The 22626-nt window shown below is 31.9% G+C and overlaps 1 protein-coding gene across 1 annotated transcript; it reads right to left on the reverse strand.

Annotated features, from left to right (window-relative positions):
- Positions 1-2160: 2160 nt before the first annotated feature.
- On the reverse strand, positions 2161-4026 carry LOC112765539 (RING-H2 finger protein ATL11-like). The gene has a single exon (XM_025811437.3). It carries the CDS (start codon positions 3525-3527, stop codon positions 2349-2351), a length of 1179 nt encoding a protein of 392 aa, XP_025667222.1. The 5' UTR covers positions 3528-4026; the 3' UTR covers positions 2161-2348.
- Between the last annotated feature and the right edge of the window lie 18600 nt (positions 4027-22626).

Genomic DNA, 22626 nt, shown 5'->3' on the forward strand with positions numbered 1-22626 from the left:
TTAAAATTTGATTTAATTAACTTTATTCAAATAATTTTTGAAACCAAAAAATAAATAAATAAATTAAAATTGACTCATAATAAGATTTTTTAAAAATTCTAGAACGACGATCTTACATAATGACTATAAATCATTACAGGATGGAGACGTACAAATTAAAAACATAGAACTTGATATTTATGCCTTACTCTAACCTTCAACAATTTGAGACGATTTATGCCTTTAAGTAACCATCAAGATCCTAAGACGATTTATAAGGACAAATAAGTTTTTAAATAAACGAAAATGGTCTATACTAAAACAAATGTAAAGTGAGATTTTTGGGAGAAATAGTTTAAATTAAAAACTAATTTAAAATTATAGATACTAACTTCTTTTATTATTTTAAATTGTGCTATATTTTTATTATTCTAGTACTAATTAAATACATTTTAAAAGTTTGCTAATTTATTATTTTATATGTTATTATCTCTTACCCACATCTTACTTTAAAAATAAATTGATACAATCCAAATCGATATAATTTGTTACAATAAATTGATATAATATAAATTCCAAATAAAAAATTTCATTTTTTTATTTAATAAAAGTCCATTATTTTGTATACCATAAAAATAATATATTCTTACTTTATTTTAGTTATTTGCTTTTGAGTAAAATTTCGATGATTAATAATTAATAAATAAAAACCAAAATTACCATAATCCTCTAAATGAATTTCTGTTGCGTGACTCTTCTCTCTCTATTATTATTATATAAATCGTATTAGGACTTAAGATCATTAGTAAATAGTGATAATTTAGGATTATTTATTCTTGAACTTCATTTAAAAAAATAACATAAATCGTGATAGGATATTAATATAAAAAGGCTTGAAGTCATTGTTCATATAAATATTTTTAATAATCTTTATTGATATATATTTTTTATGAAACTTTTCTTTGTTAATTTTTCATTTGTACTTTGTACAACTCTCACTATGTGTTTTTGAATTAGCATGTAATAATTTGTTTATTGTTGTTTTTTTTTATAATTTTAATTATTGATTCTATTAAGAATTTTTCACATATAAAATTAAGCTTTTTTTTTAAAATGAGTCAAAAGGGTGTTAAAAATGTAATTTTGTATAATATAAATTCATATTCTTTTGAGTAATATAAATTTAGGGTTTAATGAAATTTTTAGTATTCATTATTCATATAATTTTTTTAATCATTTTTATCGATGCTTATTTTTATAGAACTTTTTTTATTGTTTTTTATTTGATTTTGTATAATTTTTAATTTTTTTATAATTTTAATTATTAATTCTATTAGGAAGACCAAATTAAATAAAAAAAGAGTATCAATTTACATTGTATCCATTTATTTTTAAAGTAAAATGTGGATAAAAGATAATAAAAAATAAAATAATAAATTAGCAAACTTTTAAAATATATTTAATGAGTACTAGAATAATAAAAATATAGTACAATTTAAAATAATAAAAGAAGTTAGTATCTATAATTTAAATTGATTTTTAATTTAAACTATTTCTTCCAAAACTCTCACTTTACGTTTGTTTTAGTATATACTATACTCATTTATTTATAAATTTATTATCTTTATAAATTGTCTTAGAATCTTGATAGTTATTTTAAGACATAAATTGTCTCAAATTATTGAGAGTTTGAATAAGGCATAAATCGTTTTAGAATTCTGTGGTTCGAACTTTTACATATTATAATCTTCATTTTGGGACGATTTATAGTCATCTACAAAACACAATACCTGCAACGATTTACGTAATTTTAAATTATTAAGTTCAAGTATAAATCGTCTTAATCTGTAATATTTTATTAGTTAATCTAAACCATAAAATTTTAAAACGATTTATATAATATAAAAAAATATTTATATAGCAGAAACTGATTTAAGAGAGTTTGATAATCTTAAATTTTCTTTATTTTATATAAGTAAAAAAACCCCTTAAAATTAGCGTATGTAATATATATTATGTACAGAGGGAGGGCGTAGTACACCTGTACAACAGCTTTAAAGGTAACAAGTAGGAATTAGTATATAGAAATCAAATTTAAAAATAAATAAATAAATAAAAATCAGTGTTACTAGCTATGGTCTATGGACCTATGGTAGTAGTGGCCGGGGATCGGACTATAGGTAGAGCTTTTATGTTTCTTACTTTCTTCTCAAGTTCTCCTTGTTAAAATGTCCAAATTTTTTTGTACAAATATTCAAAGTTCTACACCGAACCTAGCTAGCTCATGTATCCTTTGAGCGTTCACGTTTCATTTTGATGTACTGATTAAAATAGTAAGTTCAACTAATAACATTGTATGTAATGCATGATTAAGCTGTCGATGGAGGGAACAAGAGATCAGAAGGTCGCTCACCAACATTATTATTATCCACCTCCACTCCTAAACACTGAGCCGATGCAGATCTTCTCCCTAACCGACTCCAATTCTTGGTCAAAAACGGCGGTGTCAAAGTAAACCGCCACCGCTCGTAATCGCCGCGGCAGTTGCCAACGCTTCCTGTCCTATACCCCTTTGTCCCACTACTCATTCTCACTAACCCCACACAAGTCTTTGCACGCTTCAATCTCGAGTTCATGAAAACCTCGCTTCGAACCCCACTCGGTAACCTCAGAGTAAACCTTTCAAAATCCTTATCACCGGTCTGAACCCTGGTTAAGGATGTTCCGGCCGAGTTAGACCGCGGAAACAATAAAGAACGCAGGGTTTGGCCTGTCATAACATCGTTCACCGTACGGCTTCTACGTAGCAAATCACCTTTCGATGAAAACGATTCGACGATGTCGTTTTGATCCCTGCCCCTAGCATCAGCAGCAGCGTCCTCTTGTTCGTTGCTTTGGCCCTGCTCCTCCATTTCGTTGATGACGTCATCATCAGGAATGTGAATTGAGAATATGGAAGATGAATGGACGTCGTTTTGCGTTGGATCGAGGTCGGCGCGGCAAACGGGACACGTGGAGTGAGATGCGAGCCAGGCGTCGATGCAGGTTGGGTGAAATACGTGGCTGCATTTGGGGATCAAGCGAAGGGTCTCTTGGTCCTCGAACTCGCTTATGCACACCGCGCATGCCAATGCGCACGTGCCGATCTTGTGACCCTTCACGGAGGAGTAGAGAAAAGTAGGGAATGTTTCGATTGTCTCTTGGCTGAGGCCAACACACTCGCTGTGGGATTGGCGATCGTTAAGTTCGTCGGCTACCATGGCGATGTTCAGCCTGCGAGACTGTACGCGGGCTGGGCGACGGGTGCAGTGGCGCGAGTAGAGCGAGATGAAGGCTGACAGGAGGAACATAAAGACGATGATGATCATGATGGCCACCATGGAATTTTTGTTGGGTGGTTCTATTGGGGATGTTTGAGACAAATATGTTGGGGTTTTTGCGGCAGTTATCAGCTGAGATGTTGCTTCTGGCGGCTTCTGCATGAGAAGGGCAAAGAGGAGGAAACTGATCATGTAATAGTGTTCGACAAGACTGCCGTTTTGGGTCATTATTGTTGTCGTTTTGAACGATATTTCTTAGTATTTATTGTAGATCATACAAGATGTGTGCATGGAAGTGAACTACTCATTCTAACCGGGGTGTTAAAACTTAAGGCAACTACTCCTATGAAGATGCCAAAAATATCTTCTCATGATGATCTTTATTTAAAAAGTGTAACTTATTTGTTTAGCAACACTTTGAATAAAGATAACACTTTTACTTCAAATAAAAATCAAGCCTACAATCTATCATCCAATGGTCAAAATAAAATATCTTCACATGATGACAATCATACAATCTTCATTGGAGTAGCCACCAAAACTTAAAAGCTAAATATGAAGTACGGTATCATTAGCGCTTACAATGGGCACAGACTTATATTTGATTTTGTGGGTTTTTGTTATGTTTGCTTTTTTATCCCTTGATGAAGTTGAAGAGAAATTATTGGGTGAAAATTTGACGTTGAGGAGTATACATTTTTTTTTTAAATAGAGTGAGAAGTTTCGTTTAAAGTTTTTCTAAATGAATAATGTTACCATAAAAGGGTTTGATATAAACAAAAATAATAAAATTTATAAATATTAAAATATATTTTAAAAATTATTTTTCATAGACAAATATACACGTTAGATTTCCAAAACCTACTATCGATATGACGTTTTTGTCTATTAAAAAAATAAAAATGTTATTTGTATATCAAAATTAGTAATTAAAATCAGTCCGTATATATTTATGTATAAATATATATATTATTTAATTTATTTTTAATGTATATTTTATATTTTAATATATATTTTATATTATAATAGATGATTTTAGTGTATATCTAACATTGATAAAAAAAAATTTAGAGTGTACTTTATATTTACAAATATTTTAATTTTTGTGTATTTTTATATATTCCAAATTTTTTATGTGTATTTCTGTTCATTTATTTCTCATTTTATATTATTATTATTATTATTATTATTATTATTATTATTATTATTATTATTATTATATCGATAATTTTAAAAAAATAAAAATAATTAAAATTTATAATAATTAATAAATATTAAATAAAATAAGTTTTAATTTATTTTTAAATAATTTTTTTTATTATCAAACATTTTTAATATTATATATAAAGAGACATACATGCATTGTTATCGTATGAAGTGATCTTATTCATCGAGTTTGGAAAGGAAAGAGAGAAAATAAACTACACGATTAAGAATATAATGTGGAGGGAAAAAAAGATTTTTATAGAATAAATAGAAACGTTTCTTTTTTTTTTTTTTGGTGAAAGAAATTTTTATATATATTTTTTTTTTGTCATGAAATTTTTATATTTAAATGAGTCGTTTTCGCAGAAAACATGGGCTGCCCTTAAATACTACTTGCGATCCAGTAAATTGGGAATTTTGAATGTGTTGTTATTTACTAGTATAAGTTATGTAAATCATTCGCGAGTTTCAAAAGGTAACTTTATTTGGCTCCTCGATTTTGCATGGCCAAAGGATAACTATGTTATTATATTATTATTAGTTTTGGGTGGTAACGATGTATTTTGATGAAGTAATACGAAGTCAATGTCACAAAGAAAACGTCACCATTATCAATCAATTATAACTTAAATAGTATAATATTTTTTTATCTTTATCTATAAATTTTAAATTTAAGCCTCATTCTTAACTTTTAAAAAAATATCACAATTATATGATGAAAAATTTTTGAATATCAATAATTTTTAATATTTTTTATTATTATTTAATTAATATAAATATTAAATTATCTTTAACAAATAAATTTTATTAATTTATGTGTGTTAATTTTAAAAATATAAATATAAATTATAGAAAAATTATCACATATTCCACCAATAAAAACAGGAATATAATATTTTTTGTATGAATAAGTGACTAAGTTTAGATTTATCCTGTAATCAGTGTTAAAAAGACTAAAATAACCCTAATTTTTTAGGTAAATTGACAAAAAATATTAGTTTAAAAACACTATCTGTAGCTCGCAGTTAATATAACATCTAAACGTGGAATAGTGACTATAAAAATTGAAAATAATAGGTCTTAGATGCTGTTTGCAAATCGAAATAAATAGAAATTAATGGTTGTATTTGCATCTAAAATATTCCATTAATAATTATTGGGTACAATCAATGTTCATTTTTTTTCAATAAAAAATACTTTTATTATAGGTATAAAATTATTAAAACAATCTAAATATGATGACAAAATTTTAATAGTAAATCATTCTATTTAGGAGTGATAGCATACATTTTATCTATGAGTATTTAATTTGATTAGAGCAAGTTTGAATTTGGGTTGAGTCTCAATTCTATCCCACTAATCTGTAACTTATATATGTATATGTTATAAAAATATATTATAGGTAAATATTGAACCAAAAACCTCTCACTTAGTACAAAAAGTCTTTAATATTGAGCCAAGATCATCAATTAATAATTTAACAATTTTATTTATATAAAAATCAATTCTATTTTAGTGATATATAAATACAACATTATATCACAATATTTTATTTGTATTTATATTATCAATTTAAACAAAGATTTTATGTAAAATTGAGTATTTAATGGTTATATTGTTTATGAGATGATTGTATTATTTGTGGGAGGATTGTATTGTCTGTATTAAATTTTTAATTTACATGCACATTAAGTTATATAATAATAATATTACATATTTGTAAAATTTCGTAAAAAGGGTTGGATACTCGTAAATTAACTGCATGTAGGGTTAGGGTTGGGTTGTTATCAACTCAGTAATAAAATATGATTGAATTTCAGTAATAAATTCAACTCATAAATAAAATTAGGATTGAATTCAAACTCTATTCTACTCATTGCCACCCCTAAAATTTCACTGCATGTTCAAAAATTTACAAATAACTATTACATTTTTACATATTTAAAATCATCAAATATATTAATATTTTATTATTTATTATATCATTAATTTATAAAATAAAAAATATACACTTTTATATAATATTGTCAATTATATTTATTTAAAGTTTAACTATTAATATTAAATTAAGATATTTAATTAATTTTTTATTTTCATATATTAAAAAAACTATTTACAAATAATTTTACACCATGATAATTAATACTTTTTATGTATATATTATTTATTTAAAATAATTTTTATTACAAAATATTTATTATTTTATTTATATTTGTAATATTATTCAACTATTATTTAATGAAATATTTTTTTAATAAAATAGTAAATATATACGCTTTATTAATATCTGACATTTATTAATATTTACTCAATTTATTATCATCTATTACTCAATTATACGATTCTTTTTCCAATATTTGAGTATAATTTAGAAATGTGCTAATTATTATATTTTAAAATATCTTATTTATAAAATTATTTTATAATATCCATTTTAATATAGACGTTTACATCTATGGTTAGTTTAATAAAGGTTTTAAACATTAATTAATAACTATCCAAAAGTCCAAAACATAGTGCCAGTTTTGATTAGAGTTAGATAAATAAAACAGATTCAGCTTTTTAAACTTAGGAAATGCTAGAACGGTTGAATGTTCAATGTGCACTATTTTCGATATAGATCCACAAAAGAAAGTTATATTGAATCTCCACCGTTTATATTTTTTAAATTAAATATGGATGGTTGAAAATAATAGAATAACATGTTTCGCTCAAGTACAACGGAACATGTGATAAGCTTTCTAAACTATATAAATTTATGTGTATAAAATTTTATTAAATATAAATACAAATTATGTATTTTTTATATATAAAATATCTATAAATATCAGTATAAATTATTATCAAATATTAATAAAAAATAATAATATTTACTATGAATATATTATTGTTTTTATATTATATAGGTAGCTAGCTACCATTCATGGCTTCGATAATGCGTTATTTTGCCAAAGTGGGTTTATTCACGTATATCATTTTTGTACCTAAACATTTCTTTCGGCCCCGAACTTGATTACGTACGGCCCACTCAAGAGAGTAACTTAAGTTGCGGCCCAAGTAACAACTTTAAGGAATAATGAATCCCCATCCTATTCGTTGAAAATTTCTTGAAAGGATTACAAGTCTAACAAAAAAAATATTTGTTTCGGTTTTTAATTTTTAATTTTATAAAATTGGTTAATTTTTCTGTTAATGAACTCTCCTTTAAATTAACAGAACAAAATTCTACGTGATATACGTTAAATTATTTATTTATCCATTAAATATCAATTAGGATTGGCAGATTTTTTTTTTGTAATTTCGTTGTCTTTTGAGAATAATTACTAAAAGGGAAAGTTTTAGGGGCAGTAATTTTTTAAAAAGTTGGCCAGCATTTAACTATAAAAAAAAAATTAAATGATCTCACACCATTGAATTTAATCTCACACCATTAAAAACACTATTGATGATTAATTGATAATTACAAAACACAAAAGTTACTGTCCCCTAACACTCCTCTTGATTATTCTATTTTTTGTTATTTTTCATATACATTAGTTAAATTTATTGTATAAGAATCGAAAATTATTTGTAATGATTTTTTTATTTTTTTTACTTATAAAATTTGAATAGAAAATAAATATATATTAAATTACATTACTAATTATTGTTATTATTAATCTTATCTATTTGTACTAGTTATTCCAAAATATTAAATTTTGAATCTTTGATGTTATATCTACTTAATTAATTGATATAAATATTTTTATTTATTGTATCTATTTTAGATAAAATATTATGTTAACTTTTTTATTATCTATTATAAAATAGAATATGTACTTTTAATAATAATGAGTATATATAAATTATGATCGTTAATTTAAATTGAGTACACCTAATTTTTGACATAATCTTAATTAATAATATAATATTTGTTCCATATATTGGTATTATATTAACGTTTTTTTTAGTTTATTTCTAATTCGCCCTCCTTGTGTTTAAGAATGTGTGATATTATTTTTTAATTTTGTGTGAGATGTACATTCCAATATTTTTGGATCATGATAAATATATTTTGTTTAAAGGTAAATATATTGTATAATAATATTATGTATTTATTTTTATTTATAATATTTGACTAATTTAATTAAAAATATAGGATTATATATATAATTATATCACTAAATATTAGGTTTTAGAAAAAAAAATTAGAATATTATATATGTACAGAAAATAAAAACAAAAGTGAAGAACTTAAGGCTGCGCTACGCTTATATAGAGTACTATACGTATAAAATGTTGCTACCTTTTTAAGGTAATATAGTAGTAAATAATTGTAGCCTATTCTTTTGAATTCTGATAAGTATGGAAGCTGAAAAGCGTAATTTTTGGTCATGAACCGCATCACTTGAAAAGTGCACCCAATACTTGAACGCCAAAAGAGTAGCTTTTGATACAGAAAAGCGTAGCCTTTGAGAATAGGCAAGGGCCAAATATATATTCCCCACTAAACCGTCTCTAAAGCTAAAAAAGTGTAGCCTTAGTCAAAAGCATCATTTTTTTTTCATTTTTAGCTACACTTTTTAAGAGTAGTTGAATGAGTGATTTTCATGTAGTGACAACTGTTGCAAGCAACAGTAAAAAGATTATAAAAATATCTTCCATTCAATTTCTATAAGTAAAAAAAAATTAAAAATTTATTAATGTTTCTCAGTTTTATACGATAAATTTAGCTAATATATATGAAAAAGATAACAAAAAATTGAGAAAAATCTTAAACGGCCTGACAATTATTTTCAAATGACAGAGACCCACAACAAAAAAATTTGTAAATCCTAATTGGCATTTAACGGATAAATCAATAGTTTAACGTGTTATATAAGCTTGTTTCATTAACCCAGAGAAAAAATATTGACGAATGGACTAATCAATCTCACATAAATAAAGATCAAAAGTCTAAAAGAATTTTTTTTGGTTGAAAACTTCGTTATCTTTCGGGATAATTATCAAAAATTATTTTAGAATTTTTTCTCCAACTTTAAATAGCTTTTTAAGTTTGAACTATATATATATATATATATATATATATATATATATATATATATAACTTTAAATAGCTTTTTAAGTTTGAACTATATATATATATATATATATATATATATATATATATATATATATATATATATATATATATATATATATATATATATATATATATATATATATATATTTTAAACTCATCTCATCTTAGCTAAACTTTCCAAAAACTTAGGAAAACAAATGAGATTAAATAAATTGATTTATTTGCCACCTACTTTAAGAGAAAAGTGATATAAATAGAGAAGCCTTTAGTACACTCAAGTATGATTTACCAATGAGCCTTAGTTCACATGGCATATCTTTCCCTCCCCACCTTAAAAGTCTCAGGTTCAAATCCTAGAGATTACAATCAAAGAGAAAATTTGGTAAATGTGTGAGGAGTGTGTGAGTGTATTGTGTACCTAAGATTGGGGGTTGTCCAATCCATTTGGGGTACCTAGAATTGAGAGTTGTCCAATCCACTTGACAAAAAAAAAAGTATAATTTTATACCCCATCCACTTTCACATTACACATATTTTACTTCTAAATTCTTTTGACTTATGACGTCATAGTCTTTTGTAAAAACTATCACTGGCCAACCAAGTAACCACTTGAACTTGACACTTTTTGTGGGAACCCTCTCAAAAAAAGCTTCCCAAAGCTAGCTAAAACTTTAGAAAATAACCTTGTGTACCCACCAACTAGACACATAGAGTGACATCAAAGGCCAACTAACATCCCTAGCCTAAGGCGCAAAGGCCCCCTTGCCAACAACTGATCAACCAATATGGCAGAAAATTATCCATTGTCATGCATACCCATGTAACATTGGGACATGCTTACAATGACTCACTCGGCGGTGGGTTGATGTTGATGAGCTTCCCAGATGCACTAGGCATCATTATACAAATAATGAGTTTAGAAGATGAATAAAGTAGGGTTCTATTATAGTTCAAGGTTTTTAGATGAAGAAGGAATGACGCTCGCAACCTAACACGCAACATTTTGAATTTCCCTAAAATAACGATGATGTTGTCTTCTCTGCATATACAACGATAGATTGATCTATTCCTATCACTGCACATAGCACTTAACCGCGTGCAACTTGACATTCCACCTTAGCAACGGACATTAGTAACTAATGGGCAAATCTAACTGGAGACTATTATGATCAACAATAGTAACATTGATAAGGTCAAAATTTGTGATTTTTCGAAAGGAAAAGTATAAGGAGACAATAAGATTAGTGAATAATGTGAACAATAGAATTAAAAAGGAAAATTAAAATCAAAATATTTAATCAAATGATTAATTAATTTCTAATCATTTCATATTTTGAATTTAAAAAAAAAGGATTTGCAAATGGTTCAGTTACACCCATGATCACTTCTAACCTCCCTGCTGCATTTGTGAATTGTATTCTGCAACCCAGCCGCCGAGTATCTCCCCCTCTTGCCGGTCCGTCGCCGCCCAGATGACTAGCCAACGTCGCCTTCCTCTACGCCAATGTCCGAGCAGGCCCCCTTGCAGCATTTGTGAAGTGCGTTCTGCAACCCAACCACCGATTATCTCCCTCTCTCATTGGTCCGTCACCGCCCAGAACACCGGCCACCACCGCCTAGCCGCAGCCAACGCCGCCTACCTCTACACCAACGTCCGAGCAGGCCCCACTTCACGTACAAGTTTTCCTTCGCGCAGCACACCAACGCACCGACTGTGCAGGCCCCCCGCAGTCCACCGTGTCCACCGTCGCAGCCTCTTCATCTGGGATAGATCTGTCCAAATACAGGGGATATTCGTGGCTGCCATTTCATACGTACATCACCCCTCACTTCCATGTAAATGGAGTCCAATTTGGTTGAACCGCTTTGTCATGTCCCATCTTCGTTCACCGATGACAATTCCACGCATTTAATTGACAACCTTCTCAATCCTTGTGACGTGGAGGGTGAACAATCTAACAAGGTAAGCAATGAAGGTTGATGCAGTGATAATGGATGTTTATTTCATATAAATGAGATGGTTATTCTTAGTGCAAACGGAGTATTCTGTTTTATTTCAACCGTTTAATTAGATTCAAGATATTAATTCTCGATGCATCTAAATTTGTTATGGTAGTAAATTAATAGTATAAATATATGTATGAAAACTTTAGATGTGTTAACGAATCATCTCATATATTTTTTACGTCATTTAAAACTAATTAGAGTTTTAATTTCTAAAGTTTTTAATGGTGAGGATGCATTGCACAATTAGACTTATTTGGATATATTGTTGCTTAGACTTATTACCTGTTTGTGAATGTGTTGGATTATGGAAATTGAGAGATATAATAATTACTATGTATGGATTAAAAAAGTTAATTATTTTTTTTATCTAACACCCGATATTTTTTTTCAATTAGAAAAATATGCTGATTTTATTGGAACATGTAGGAGTAATAAAAGGCAAAATTTTTAGGATGATTGTTTATTATTGGAGTCTTTAATATAATTGGAGGTCTCTTGTTTTGTATTTGGTTTGAACTCTTTTGGTTGATGAGTAGAGGTTTCTTTAGTTGATATTTATTTCATGGGACGGTATGTAATTAATTTGTTTGTGTAGGTTTGTGCGCGTATGTTCGATTGTAGGCCATGGAAGTTACGGACATTACTGAGTTTGGAAGTGATGAGATGGATCTTGTTCATGAGGTTTGGATTGTAGTTTACTGTTGTTTTTTCATGAACCGTATGTTTTAATTGACTATTAATTATTGTGTTCATTGAGTGATGTTTGTTTTGAACTGATACGCAGTTATCGTATCACAATTGCCTTGGTGAAGACGAAATACCAAGAATTGGGATGTGGTTTGAGCATTTGCAACTGGCTTAGGAATTTTATGCGAGCTACGCAAAGAAAGTCGGTTTCGTAAGTAAGATACGGACCACAACATTTGACAGGATGACAAAAGCACCAACACGGAAGAACACGGTTGCAGCCGTAGGGTGCAGAGCAAGGATATATGCAAAGTTTGACAGGGACAAGCAAGATTGGGTATTGTTGAAGGTTGATTTGAGGCACTCGCACCCATGTTCAACCAAAAAGACAGTGCACTACCACGAGTATAGGGAGTTGACCATGCATGTAAAATATGTGATTGGGGATATTGATGAGATTGGCATTCGACACAATAAGACACCCCTAACATTGGCTAATGAGACTGGAATTCGATCCACTAATGTCAATGCGGATGTTAAGGAGATGTTGAATTACGTCATGCGAATGAAGGAGATAAATCTGAACTTCTTCTACGTAGTGAATGTGGACAAGGATTATAGTTTGGGAGTGCAGTTTGGATGGTTGCAAGGTGCAGGGCATCTTATGAATATTTATGGAGACGTAGTGTCGTTTGATACGACAAACAGTACGAATTGGTAATATTTATTTACGTTTATGTTGTTTACTTTTTTTGTTATTTTTTGTAATAGTTTGATGTTTTTATATGTAGCTATTTTTCGTTTAGGCATGGAATGCCGTTTGCCTCTTTCGTCGGTGTGAACCACCATAGTAACTCTACTTTGCTAGGCTGTGCTCTATTAGAGAATGAGGAAATTCCGAGTTTTGAGTGGGTTTTCATGCAATGGGTGAAGTGCATGAGTACTGCACTGCAGGACATCATCACAGACCAGTGCAGGTCCATGTTTAGTGCAAGTAGGAAGGTCCTGCCCTGTACACGCCACCGTTGGTGCTTCTGGCATATATTGAAAAAGATACCGTGCAAGCTTGGAGGTTATGCTCGGTTCAGAGAGTTGAATGCTAAGCTGAATGTTGAATTCTCGGTTGGTTGAGGCTTTCGAGGATGGTTGGGCTAAATTCATAGATAAGTTCAACCTACATCATAACACATGGCTATTAGGTTCGTTGCTTTAAAGTTATATGATGCATCGTAATTGCTTAGGATTTGTGATGTTCTTGTATTGTTTTCTGAAAATATGTTCTTTATGTGGTTTTCTGTTATGGATGATTTGTTTTGTGTAGATGATGAGCAGATATTTTATACGATTTTTGCCATCATTTTCATATAGTTTTTAGTATGTTTGTTTAAGTTTTATCAAGTTTTCATAGGTTTTAGTGAAAAATTTACATTTTTGAATTCTACTTTGAGTTTGTGTATTTTTATGCAATTTCAGATATTTTCTGGCTAAAATTGAGGAGCTGGAGTAAAAGTCCGATTCAGAGACAGAGAAACCACTGCAGCTGCTGTCCGGATCTGACCTTCTTGCACTCGAAAGAGCTTTTTTGGAGCTCTAGAAGTCTAAATGGAGTGTTCTCAACGGCTATGGAAAGATAACATCCAGAGCTTTCCAGCAATATGTAACAGTCCATACTTTGCTTCAGAATTGAAGGCCCAAAACTGGCATTCAACGCCAGCCTCCTACCCTATTCTAGAAAGTAAATGTAGTTTTTTTTCTTCAAAACATAGAAAATAAGAAGATCAATCACTAGCAGTGAGCACTGACCTCCGAAGGACGACTGCAAGTAGACGACGTCACCGGTAGAGAGCGAAGACTGCGACCCAACCGGGGGTTCTTCTTTAGAGAATGCCGACAGGACGGAGAGACAAGCCCCTGACTACGACGGATGGCTGCGTCAGGTCACTCCTTGCAGTGGTGAGGCTAGGGTTTTCTTTTTTGTTTAGGGACAAGGAAGGAGATAAAAAAAACTGGAGAAAGGGGTCTAGTGTTAGGAGGAGAGGCTTCTATGTTTCACGCATGCCCCTAACTATGACGGGCGGCTGCAATGGCTTACGGCGGTGAGACTACGATTTCGTTTCTTTGGAAGAGGGATATGTGAGAATTAGAGAAAGGATTGGGACTTGGGAGGAGAGGCTTTCTGGGTTCTCTGCATGCTTTCTTTCTTTTTCCTTTAAAAATCAAAAGGTTGTCGTTTCATGAGAACCATGGTTCGTGGGGTAAATAACGACTGGGACCTTGGAATTGGTTTGGCTCACTAAATGGCAGGTCAAATATTTCTTCTTTGGGTCAGGTAGGTTTTTTCTTTGTCGTAGTAGTTGTAGTGATGTTCTTCTTCTTTTTATTTTAGTAATTATAGTTTCAGTGATTTTTTAGTTTGTTGGGTATTGAGTAGCAATAATGTTAGCCAATGATATTCTTTCTTTACATTTTTCGGCCTTAAACACAAAATCCACTTTTTGTCCAAAAAAGAGGAAAGTCTAAGAATTGGGCCCGTAATCAACTTAACTTAATTAATCATCATAAAATATCATTATGAAACCACAGTATTAACCTCCTCACGTGGTTACATTAAGCTTTTTCTGCAGCTTTCTGTCAAACTTCACATCCTGTCTCCTCTTATGCCATTTGTTGTAACCACAAGCTGCCACCACAAATCTACACATGTAGATGCCAACATACCATCTACATAGTAGAACTTGCCTTATTTTAAGTGTCTCTGTTAAATAAAATTATGACACTTATACATATGATTTTTTTCACCATCAGTAAAAATATTATGTTTGTATCTTTCACTTAGTCACTCTTTTTTCATTTCTTTCTATTTCAAAATTGATAAAGATTCACCATTACAGAGATGAAAAGAGAAGCTCCACAACATTCACCAGACTGCTGAGATGAGATGAAAGATGGCATTCGTAGATTTGAATCTGAATCTCTAGAAAGGTATCATTTGTCATTCGTATCGCAGTTCGTGTGGTTCCTTCTCTTCTCCTCTTTTGCAAGTGCAAATCCTAATCCCCGTTTTTTGACGACAACTTCTTCTCTTCCAACTACAAGATTGAAACGGTAGTGAGTGTGATTGTTCTTGTACTATTTTTTTCTCCTGCAATTTCTTTGTTGTTGCTTAGTGTTTGTTGTACTGAACTTATTACAATTGTTTGTTGTTATTGCTATATTTTGCTACAATTTGTCATAATGATTATATCCTCATGTTCTCCTTGTTGTTTTACTTTGCATTCTTTTATTTCCTTTTAATTTTACTAGCACTCAACATGTTCTATGAAATACCTTAACCAGATTTCTTTGAATATTTTTATTTCTCATTTTTCAGCAATCTGCATCACAATCACAACTATGCGTTAAGAACGAATTGAAGGGAGAAGGATGTGGAATTAAGATTCAAGGATTTGGCCTTTGAATTTAGGAAAATATTATATATAAGTGTTATGGAACAACAATCTTAATAAAATATTTTATACTTGTGATTATGTGCTATTTATTTATTTATCTATATATTCAACATCTATATATAACTTAATCCTATTTTTGTGTTTCTTGCAGATTAATATATAATGTTATTTTTTGTTGATTGGTATGAATTTTCTACCAAAATTTCTATCACTGATATTATGAAATTGAGATAGTAGGATACAATTCTGATGCTTTAGAAAATGACCATTTGTAGTGTAATCATAAGAATAATTGTGATCTCTAGTAGCGTTTTGAGATCCTAGGCATTGTACACTTATGCTTCCTATCATGGTAAAGCTTCAACACAACAGCCGCAGTTTCTTCGATTGCTTTTTTTTGTCACATTTGTAACTGATATTCTGGATTAGCATCCTGTTAAGTAATTGGAATCACAATTTATATTTTGAAATAGAGTTGAACTATGTTACCAATAACTGGCCAAGAAAGATTTTGAGCAAAGAGCTTTCCTGCGAATTCAAGCTCCCCTCCTGCAGACATGGTATAAATTTGTTGAATAATATTTGCTTCTTGATATGGTGTGTATACTCATGTTTTGTGCACTCATATAGTATTGCATTCTTAGAGTGGATACTGAATCTAAAACCCGCAAAATTAATAAGTAATTAGCTAATAAATTAATAATTAATTAAAGAAATTAGAAAATAGAATTTTATAGTTAAATGAGGTAGAAAACATTAAAATACAAATTTTGACACTAATTTTAAAGAATTTGGCCCAAGATTGGGCCAAACGAGCCAAACCGGTTGAACTGGGTCCGTATTGGGCCCAAGGCCCAACCTAATTCCCACTTAAACGAAGAACACAGCCACCTTTCTTCTCCATTCAAGCACACACACTGGTTTAGCACAAGAGGGAAGGGGAAGATGGTTTCATGAAAAACCTAACCTTCAAAGTGGGATAACTTTTGCTCCGGTGATCAGAATTGCGTGCCATTTGCAACCACGCTTTGGTGTGTAAAATTTGAGTTTATGGTTTAAGGAACTCAATTTCTTGATGATTTTTATGTTTTAGGGGTTCACTAGCCTTAATTCCTTGTGGGTATTGCTCAAGGATCAGTGGGTGAAGGTAAGAGCCTTAAACCTTTTGTTGGTTAGTGAATTAGTAAGCTTAAATATTGATTATAGTGATATATTTTGGGATTAGATTGAATATTGTTGATTTGGAGTACATTGATGATGTTGAGAGCTTGATTGTTGGATCTTTGGTGGCTGGAATCATTGAGTGTGGATTGGAGCCTTTGAAGCTTGAATTGTGGTAGATTTGAGCTTGGGGAGGAATTAGCCAAGGTATGGTTTTGGTTTCTCGTAAATAATATATAATGTCTCGTGAAAACATAGGCTAGATGACCATAAGATAGGTTAAAGTATGTATGTATGTTAAAAAGTTAGTAATCCTAATAAAAAGATTGATGATTGATGATTTTGATGATGATTGATGAGGATAATGAATGTGAATTGTTGAAATGTTTGATGAATTATGGAGGGTGATTGTGTTGAGTAATGAGGTTGATGGGAATGTTTGACATGTTGATGAATGATGAATTATGATCATGTTGAATGATGATTGTGTTGGTATTTGATGATGATAATGTATTATGATGAATATATATTATTGATGTGTGTTGTGGTGAGAATTTGTATTATGATCATATGTTGAACTGATTGAATTGGTAGAGTAGCTATGATATGGAAGTGGATATGTGTATGGTAGAGAATTGATGTAGTTTTGGTAAGAGTTTGGAAGGTTTGGAATGGAAAGATTTGAAAGCTTTGAGATTTGACACTTTTATGAAAAACTTGATTTTTAATGAACTTTGGTGATCCATAACTTAAGCCTCAGATTTTGAATTTGAATGAAATCTATTTCAAATAAAATATAATTTCAAGATCTTTAAAATGGTATAAAGTTTGTAAAAATCTGAATTTTGTAGAGGAAGTTATGGACGTCGGAAGTTAGGTGCAAAAATCTGTTTTCTGCAAACTTAACATTTTTCTGGAAACTGGCTTGGATGCGTACGCGACGCACGTGATGAGTGAATTCTTTGATGGTATAGAATTTCTAAAAATTAATTCTCGTTGCAAGTATAGTTCTACACCAACAAACAATTCTCACATAAAAAATATTAGTTGTCACAAGTACAAACCCCAATAAGAATTAACCGAAGTATTCAAACCTCGGGTCGTCTCACAAGGAATTGCAATGAAGTGGTCAATTATTGGCTATGAAGGAACAACGGGTTTAATTTATAAAAGGGGCAATAAAATAAATGACAAGAAAAGTAAATCAAGCAAGCGTTTAAAGATGACAAGTAATAAAGAGAAGCAATTAATAAAGAGAGATTCATGGCAAGGATTGAGATCATAGGCTTTCCATCCTAGTTACTAATAACAATAATTAACAAGAATTTATCTTATTTTGTCATCTCCAATGTTGGAAGAAGGTGTAAGTTATCTTCCATGAAAGAAAGTCAAACAAGACTAGTTAATCTCAAGCCAAAAATCCTAATCAACTCACTAATTGAATTAGCAAGAGATTAGAGTCAATGAAAATAATATTAACTAACAACTCTAGATCACCAATCTAAATTGAGTATTAATGACTCAAGATTGCCCAATTAATCTTTCCAAGCCAAGAATGCTCAAAGTCTACTCTAAAGCCCAACCAAGCATTTTGTCAAACACTTGGAAGGCATAAAAGGAAAGCATAGTAAAAGTGCAAGAATAATAAATCTACCAACTACCAATTGCAAGAAAAGCAAAATTCACAACTCAAATCATCAATAAAAAGAACATCAAACATCAATTGCGTTAATAGAAAATCCGAATCCAACAAGTGTTCATCAATCCTAAACAAAGAGGCATGAAAAGGGAAATTAACAAGAGAGAGAGCAAGAGAATTACATTACTAGAGCATGAAAATGTAGAAGAAATAAGATGAAAACAAGTAATCAATTCAAGATCTAAGAGAAATTAACCTAACCCTAACCTAATTCTAGAGAGAAGAGGGAGCTTCTCTCTCTAGAAAACTAACTAAAGGCTTATCATGACTAACTAAGTGCTCCCCCTTTGCTCAAGCTTGAATTCTGCATGAAATACCCTCAGAAATGAGTTGGATTTGGGCCTGGGCAGCTCAGAAATCGCCCCCAGTAATTTCACTTTAAGTGGGTCACGTGCCATGCGTCATGTGTGCGCGTTAATGGCAAAAACCTCTACTCACGCGTACGCGTGAGTGACGCGTGCACGTGGCTTGAAAACCTCCAATGCACGCGTACGCGTGCATGACGCGTGCGCGTGGCCCTCAATTCTTCAAAAGCTCATTTCTTCATGATTTCTCCACTTTGCATTCTTTTCTCTTCACTTCTTCCATCCAATACTTGCCTTATGAACCTGAAATCACTCAACAAACACATCAAGACATCGAATGGAATTAAAGTGAATTAAAATCACTAATTTAAGGGCCTAAAAAGCATGTTTTTACACTTAAGCACAAATTAAGAGAGAATTACAAAACCATGTTGTTTCATTGAATAAATGTGGAAAAAGGTGATAAAATCTCCCAAAACAAGCACAAGATATACCACAAAATTGGGGTTTATCAGCATGCCGCGACGCGGGTGTTGGCCTCTATTCAGCACTCCCGTGTACGCGGCGTGGTCCATTTTTACCTGCATGCATACGCACACTACCCTGTTTTGCATGAAAACTCAGTTTTGCATGGTTTGACCTTCGCGGCGAGCCTGTAAAGCTCCGAAACTAATATTTTGAAGAAAGTTCACTATTTTTAAACTATTAAACAATTCTCTAATGTTTCAAACCTCTGGAAATGCTGATTAAAATGTATTAGTAAGGTTTGGAGTCATGGAGTATGGTTAGTGAGTTAAAGAAAGGGATACCTGATTTGATGAGACGATGAAGGTAATGAATGAGATGATAATGAAGCAGTTTAATTGAGAGGATGATGAATGATTATGTTTGAGATATCCGTGACCGGGTAAGACGCAGTGGTGTTATCCACTTGCTCTGGGTATGAGTTGAGAATGAATGGATGAATGAGAATGAATTGTAATAATAATGAAAATATGTTTCTGTATGTGACTCTGGGTAAGATGCGGTAGTGTTATTCACTTGCTCCGGGTAAGAGTCAATAAGCTGCGTAAGATGCAGTGGTGTTATCCACTTGCTTGGGGAGAGTTCGCGGCTTTGGGTAAGATGCAAGGGCTGTATTCTGTCGCCGCTTGCTCCGGGTCGAGAACTGTAACACTGCTTGGGTAAGAGGTAGTGGTAAAGTTGTCCTCTGCTCCGGATACACGGGTAAGATGCAAGGATGGAGGCGTTGTCCCACTTGCTTCATGTTTGGTGTTCTGTCCAGGGTTAGCTACCGGACATGTCGGGTTTGGCTTTATTACCGACAGATGAGACTCATCAGCCATAGGGCAGGCATACATTATATGCATATGTTTGATTTGCTTGTTTGTGCATTAATTGGGAGTGCCTATGTGAATTAGTATACCTAACAGTTATACTTGCTACTTGCATTACTTGTACTCTAATTATGTTTGCTTTTGTTTATTTGTTTGTCCATGTGGTTCCACCGGAGTTGGGAGGACTGGAGGAAGGTGAAGGATTAAGGATTCTAGTTGGAATTTGGTTAAGTTATGAACCTTAGAGAACTACCCCTGTTTATGGTTTCCGTTTTAAGTCTTTAAGTTTTAAAATCTGAGTGTCGGAGTTCTAGGATTTCTTCTGGCTTTCTCGGGACCTTATATCTTATTTATGTGGGCACTGTTACCATGCTGAGAATCATTGGTTCTCATACCATATATATGTTGTTGTTTACAGGTCGAGAGATACCTCGGTAAGCATTTGGAGTTCATCCTGCAAGCGAAGTGTTATATTTGGGACTCTGTATTTTGGGCTTATGTTTTATATTCTGTAGTTAGATTCTCCTCTGTGTGTATAACCTTATTTTATTCCTCTTAAAAGTCGATGTGGAGAAATAGGTTGTTTTGTTTTATTTGTTTTGGGATATTTTGAGCTATGTATATCTATGTATTTATACCCCGGCCAGCCTTAGCTTCACAGGTTGAATCGGAAATTCGGTATTTTGTAACTCTTGACATTCTACTCTTTATACTTATGTATTATTGATGAGCGGATAATTTATACGCTTTTTGTCATTGTTTTTACATAGTTTTTAATATGTTTTAGTTACTTTTTAGTATATTTTTATAGATTTTATGCAAAAATTCACATTTCTGGATTCTACTATGAGTTTGTGTGTTTTTCTACAATTTCAGGTATTTTCTGGCTGAAATTGAGGGATCTGAGCAAAAGTCTGATTCAGAGGCTGAGAAAGGACTGCAGATGCTGTTGGATTCTGACCCTCCTACACTCGAAGTGGATTTTCTGGCGCTACAGAAGCCCAATTGGCGCGTTCTCAATGGAATTCGAAATTAGACATCTTGGGCTTTCCAACGATGTATAATAGTCCATACTTTGGCCGAGATTTGATGGCCCAAACTGGCGTTCAATGCCAGCCAGAGACCCTTTTCTGGCGTAAAATGCCGGAACTGGCACCAGAACTGGAGTTAAACGCCCAAACTGGCATCCAAGCTAGGGTTTAACTCTAGAAAAAGCCTATTCACGTGTAAACCTCAATGCTCAGCCCAAGAACACACCAAGTGGGCCCCAGAAATGGATTTCTGCACTATCTGCACTTAGTTACTCACTTTTTGTAATCCTTAGTAACTAGTTTAGTATAAATAACACTTTTTACTATTGTATTCAAAGCTTATGCCACTTTTCAAATTTCGAGGCTGGCCACATGGCCATGCCAAGACATATTTCTCTTATGTATTTTTTACGGTGGAGTTTCTACACCTCATAGATTAAGGTGCGGAGCTCTGCTGTTCTTCATGAATTAATGAAAGTACTATTGTTTCTCTTTGAATTCACGCATGTCTCTTCTCCAAGATATACTCTCGTTCTTAATTCAGTTAAGTCGGAAAGAAGGGGTGACCCGTGACAATCACCCACTATCTTCATTACTCGCTTAGCCAAGATCCGCGTGCCTGACAACCACAAGCGGTTTACATGATGTTCAACGTAGTTATTGGACGACAGCTGGAGTATAATCTCTTGGGTCTCTGATCCACGGATTTGACTTGCCTCTCCTGACAACAAAGCATCTCCAAACGCTTATCTGAAATTCCCACCAATGAATTACATAAGTATCTTTATTTTAATTTACGTTTTATTTATCTTTCAATTATCAAAACTCATAACCAATTGAATCCGCCTGACTAAGATTTACAGGATGACCATAGCTTGCTTCAAGCCGGAAATCTCTGTGGGATCGATCCTTACTCGCGTAAGGTTTTATTACTTGGACGACCCAGTGCACTTGCTGGTTAGTTGTACCGGAGTTGTGAAAAGTGTGATCACAATTCTGTGCACCAAGTTTTTGGTGCCGTTGCCGGGGATTGTTCGAGTTTGGACAACTGACGGTCCATCTTGTTGCTTAGATTAGGTAACCTTCTTTCTTGTTTCAACCTTTATTTTCTTTTTCAAAAGTTTTTAAAAAATATTTCAAAAAAAAAAGTTTTCGAAAAAAAAAATGTTCTTCAGAATTTTTAAGAATGAATTCCACCTTAAAGCTCCATGATGATATGTTGAAGCTTGGCTGGCTATTAAGCCATGTCTAATCTTTTGGACTGAAGCTTCCACTTATCATTGCAGCTATTGGAAGAGCCTTTGGATTCTCATTTATAATTTTGTGCTAAAGCTTGGCTGGCCATTTGGCCATGTCTAATTCTTTTGGACCGAAGTTTTAGAC

This window comes from Arachis hypogaea, chromosome 17 (assembly GCF_003086295.3).
Source record: "Arachis hypogaea cultivar Tifrunner chromosome 17, arahy.Tifrunner.gnm2.J5K5, whole genome shotgun sequence".
Classification (NCBI taxonomy): Eukaryota; Viridiplantae; Streptophyta; class Magnoliopsida; order Fabales; family Fabaceae; genus Arachis; species Arachis hypogaea.

What these genes read in the sequence shown, in the direction of transcription:
- LOC112765539 (XM_025811437.3), bottom strand. Translation starts at nt 3,527, where the DNA reads ATGACCCAAAACGGCAGTCTTGTCGAACACTATTACATGATCAGTTTC.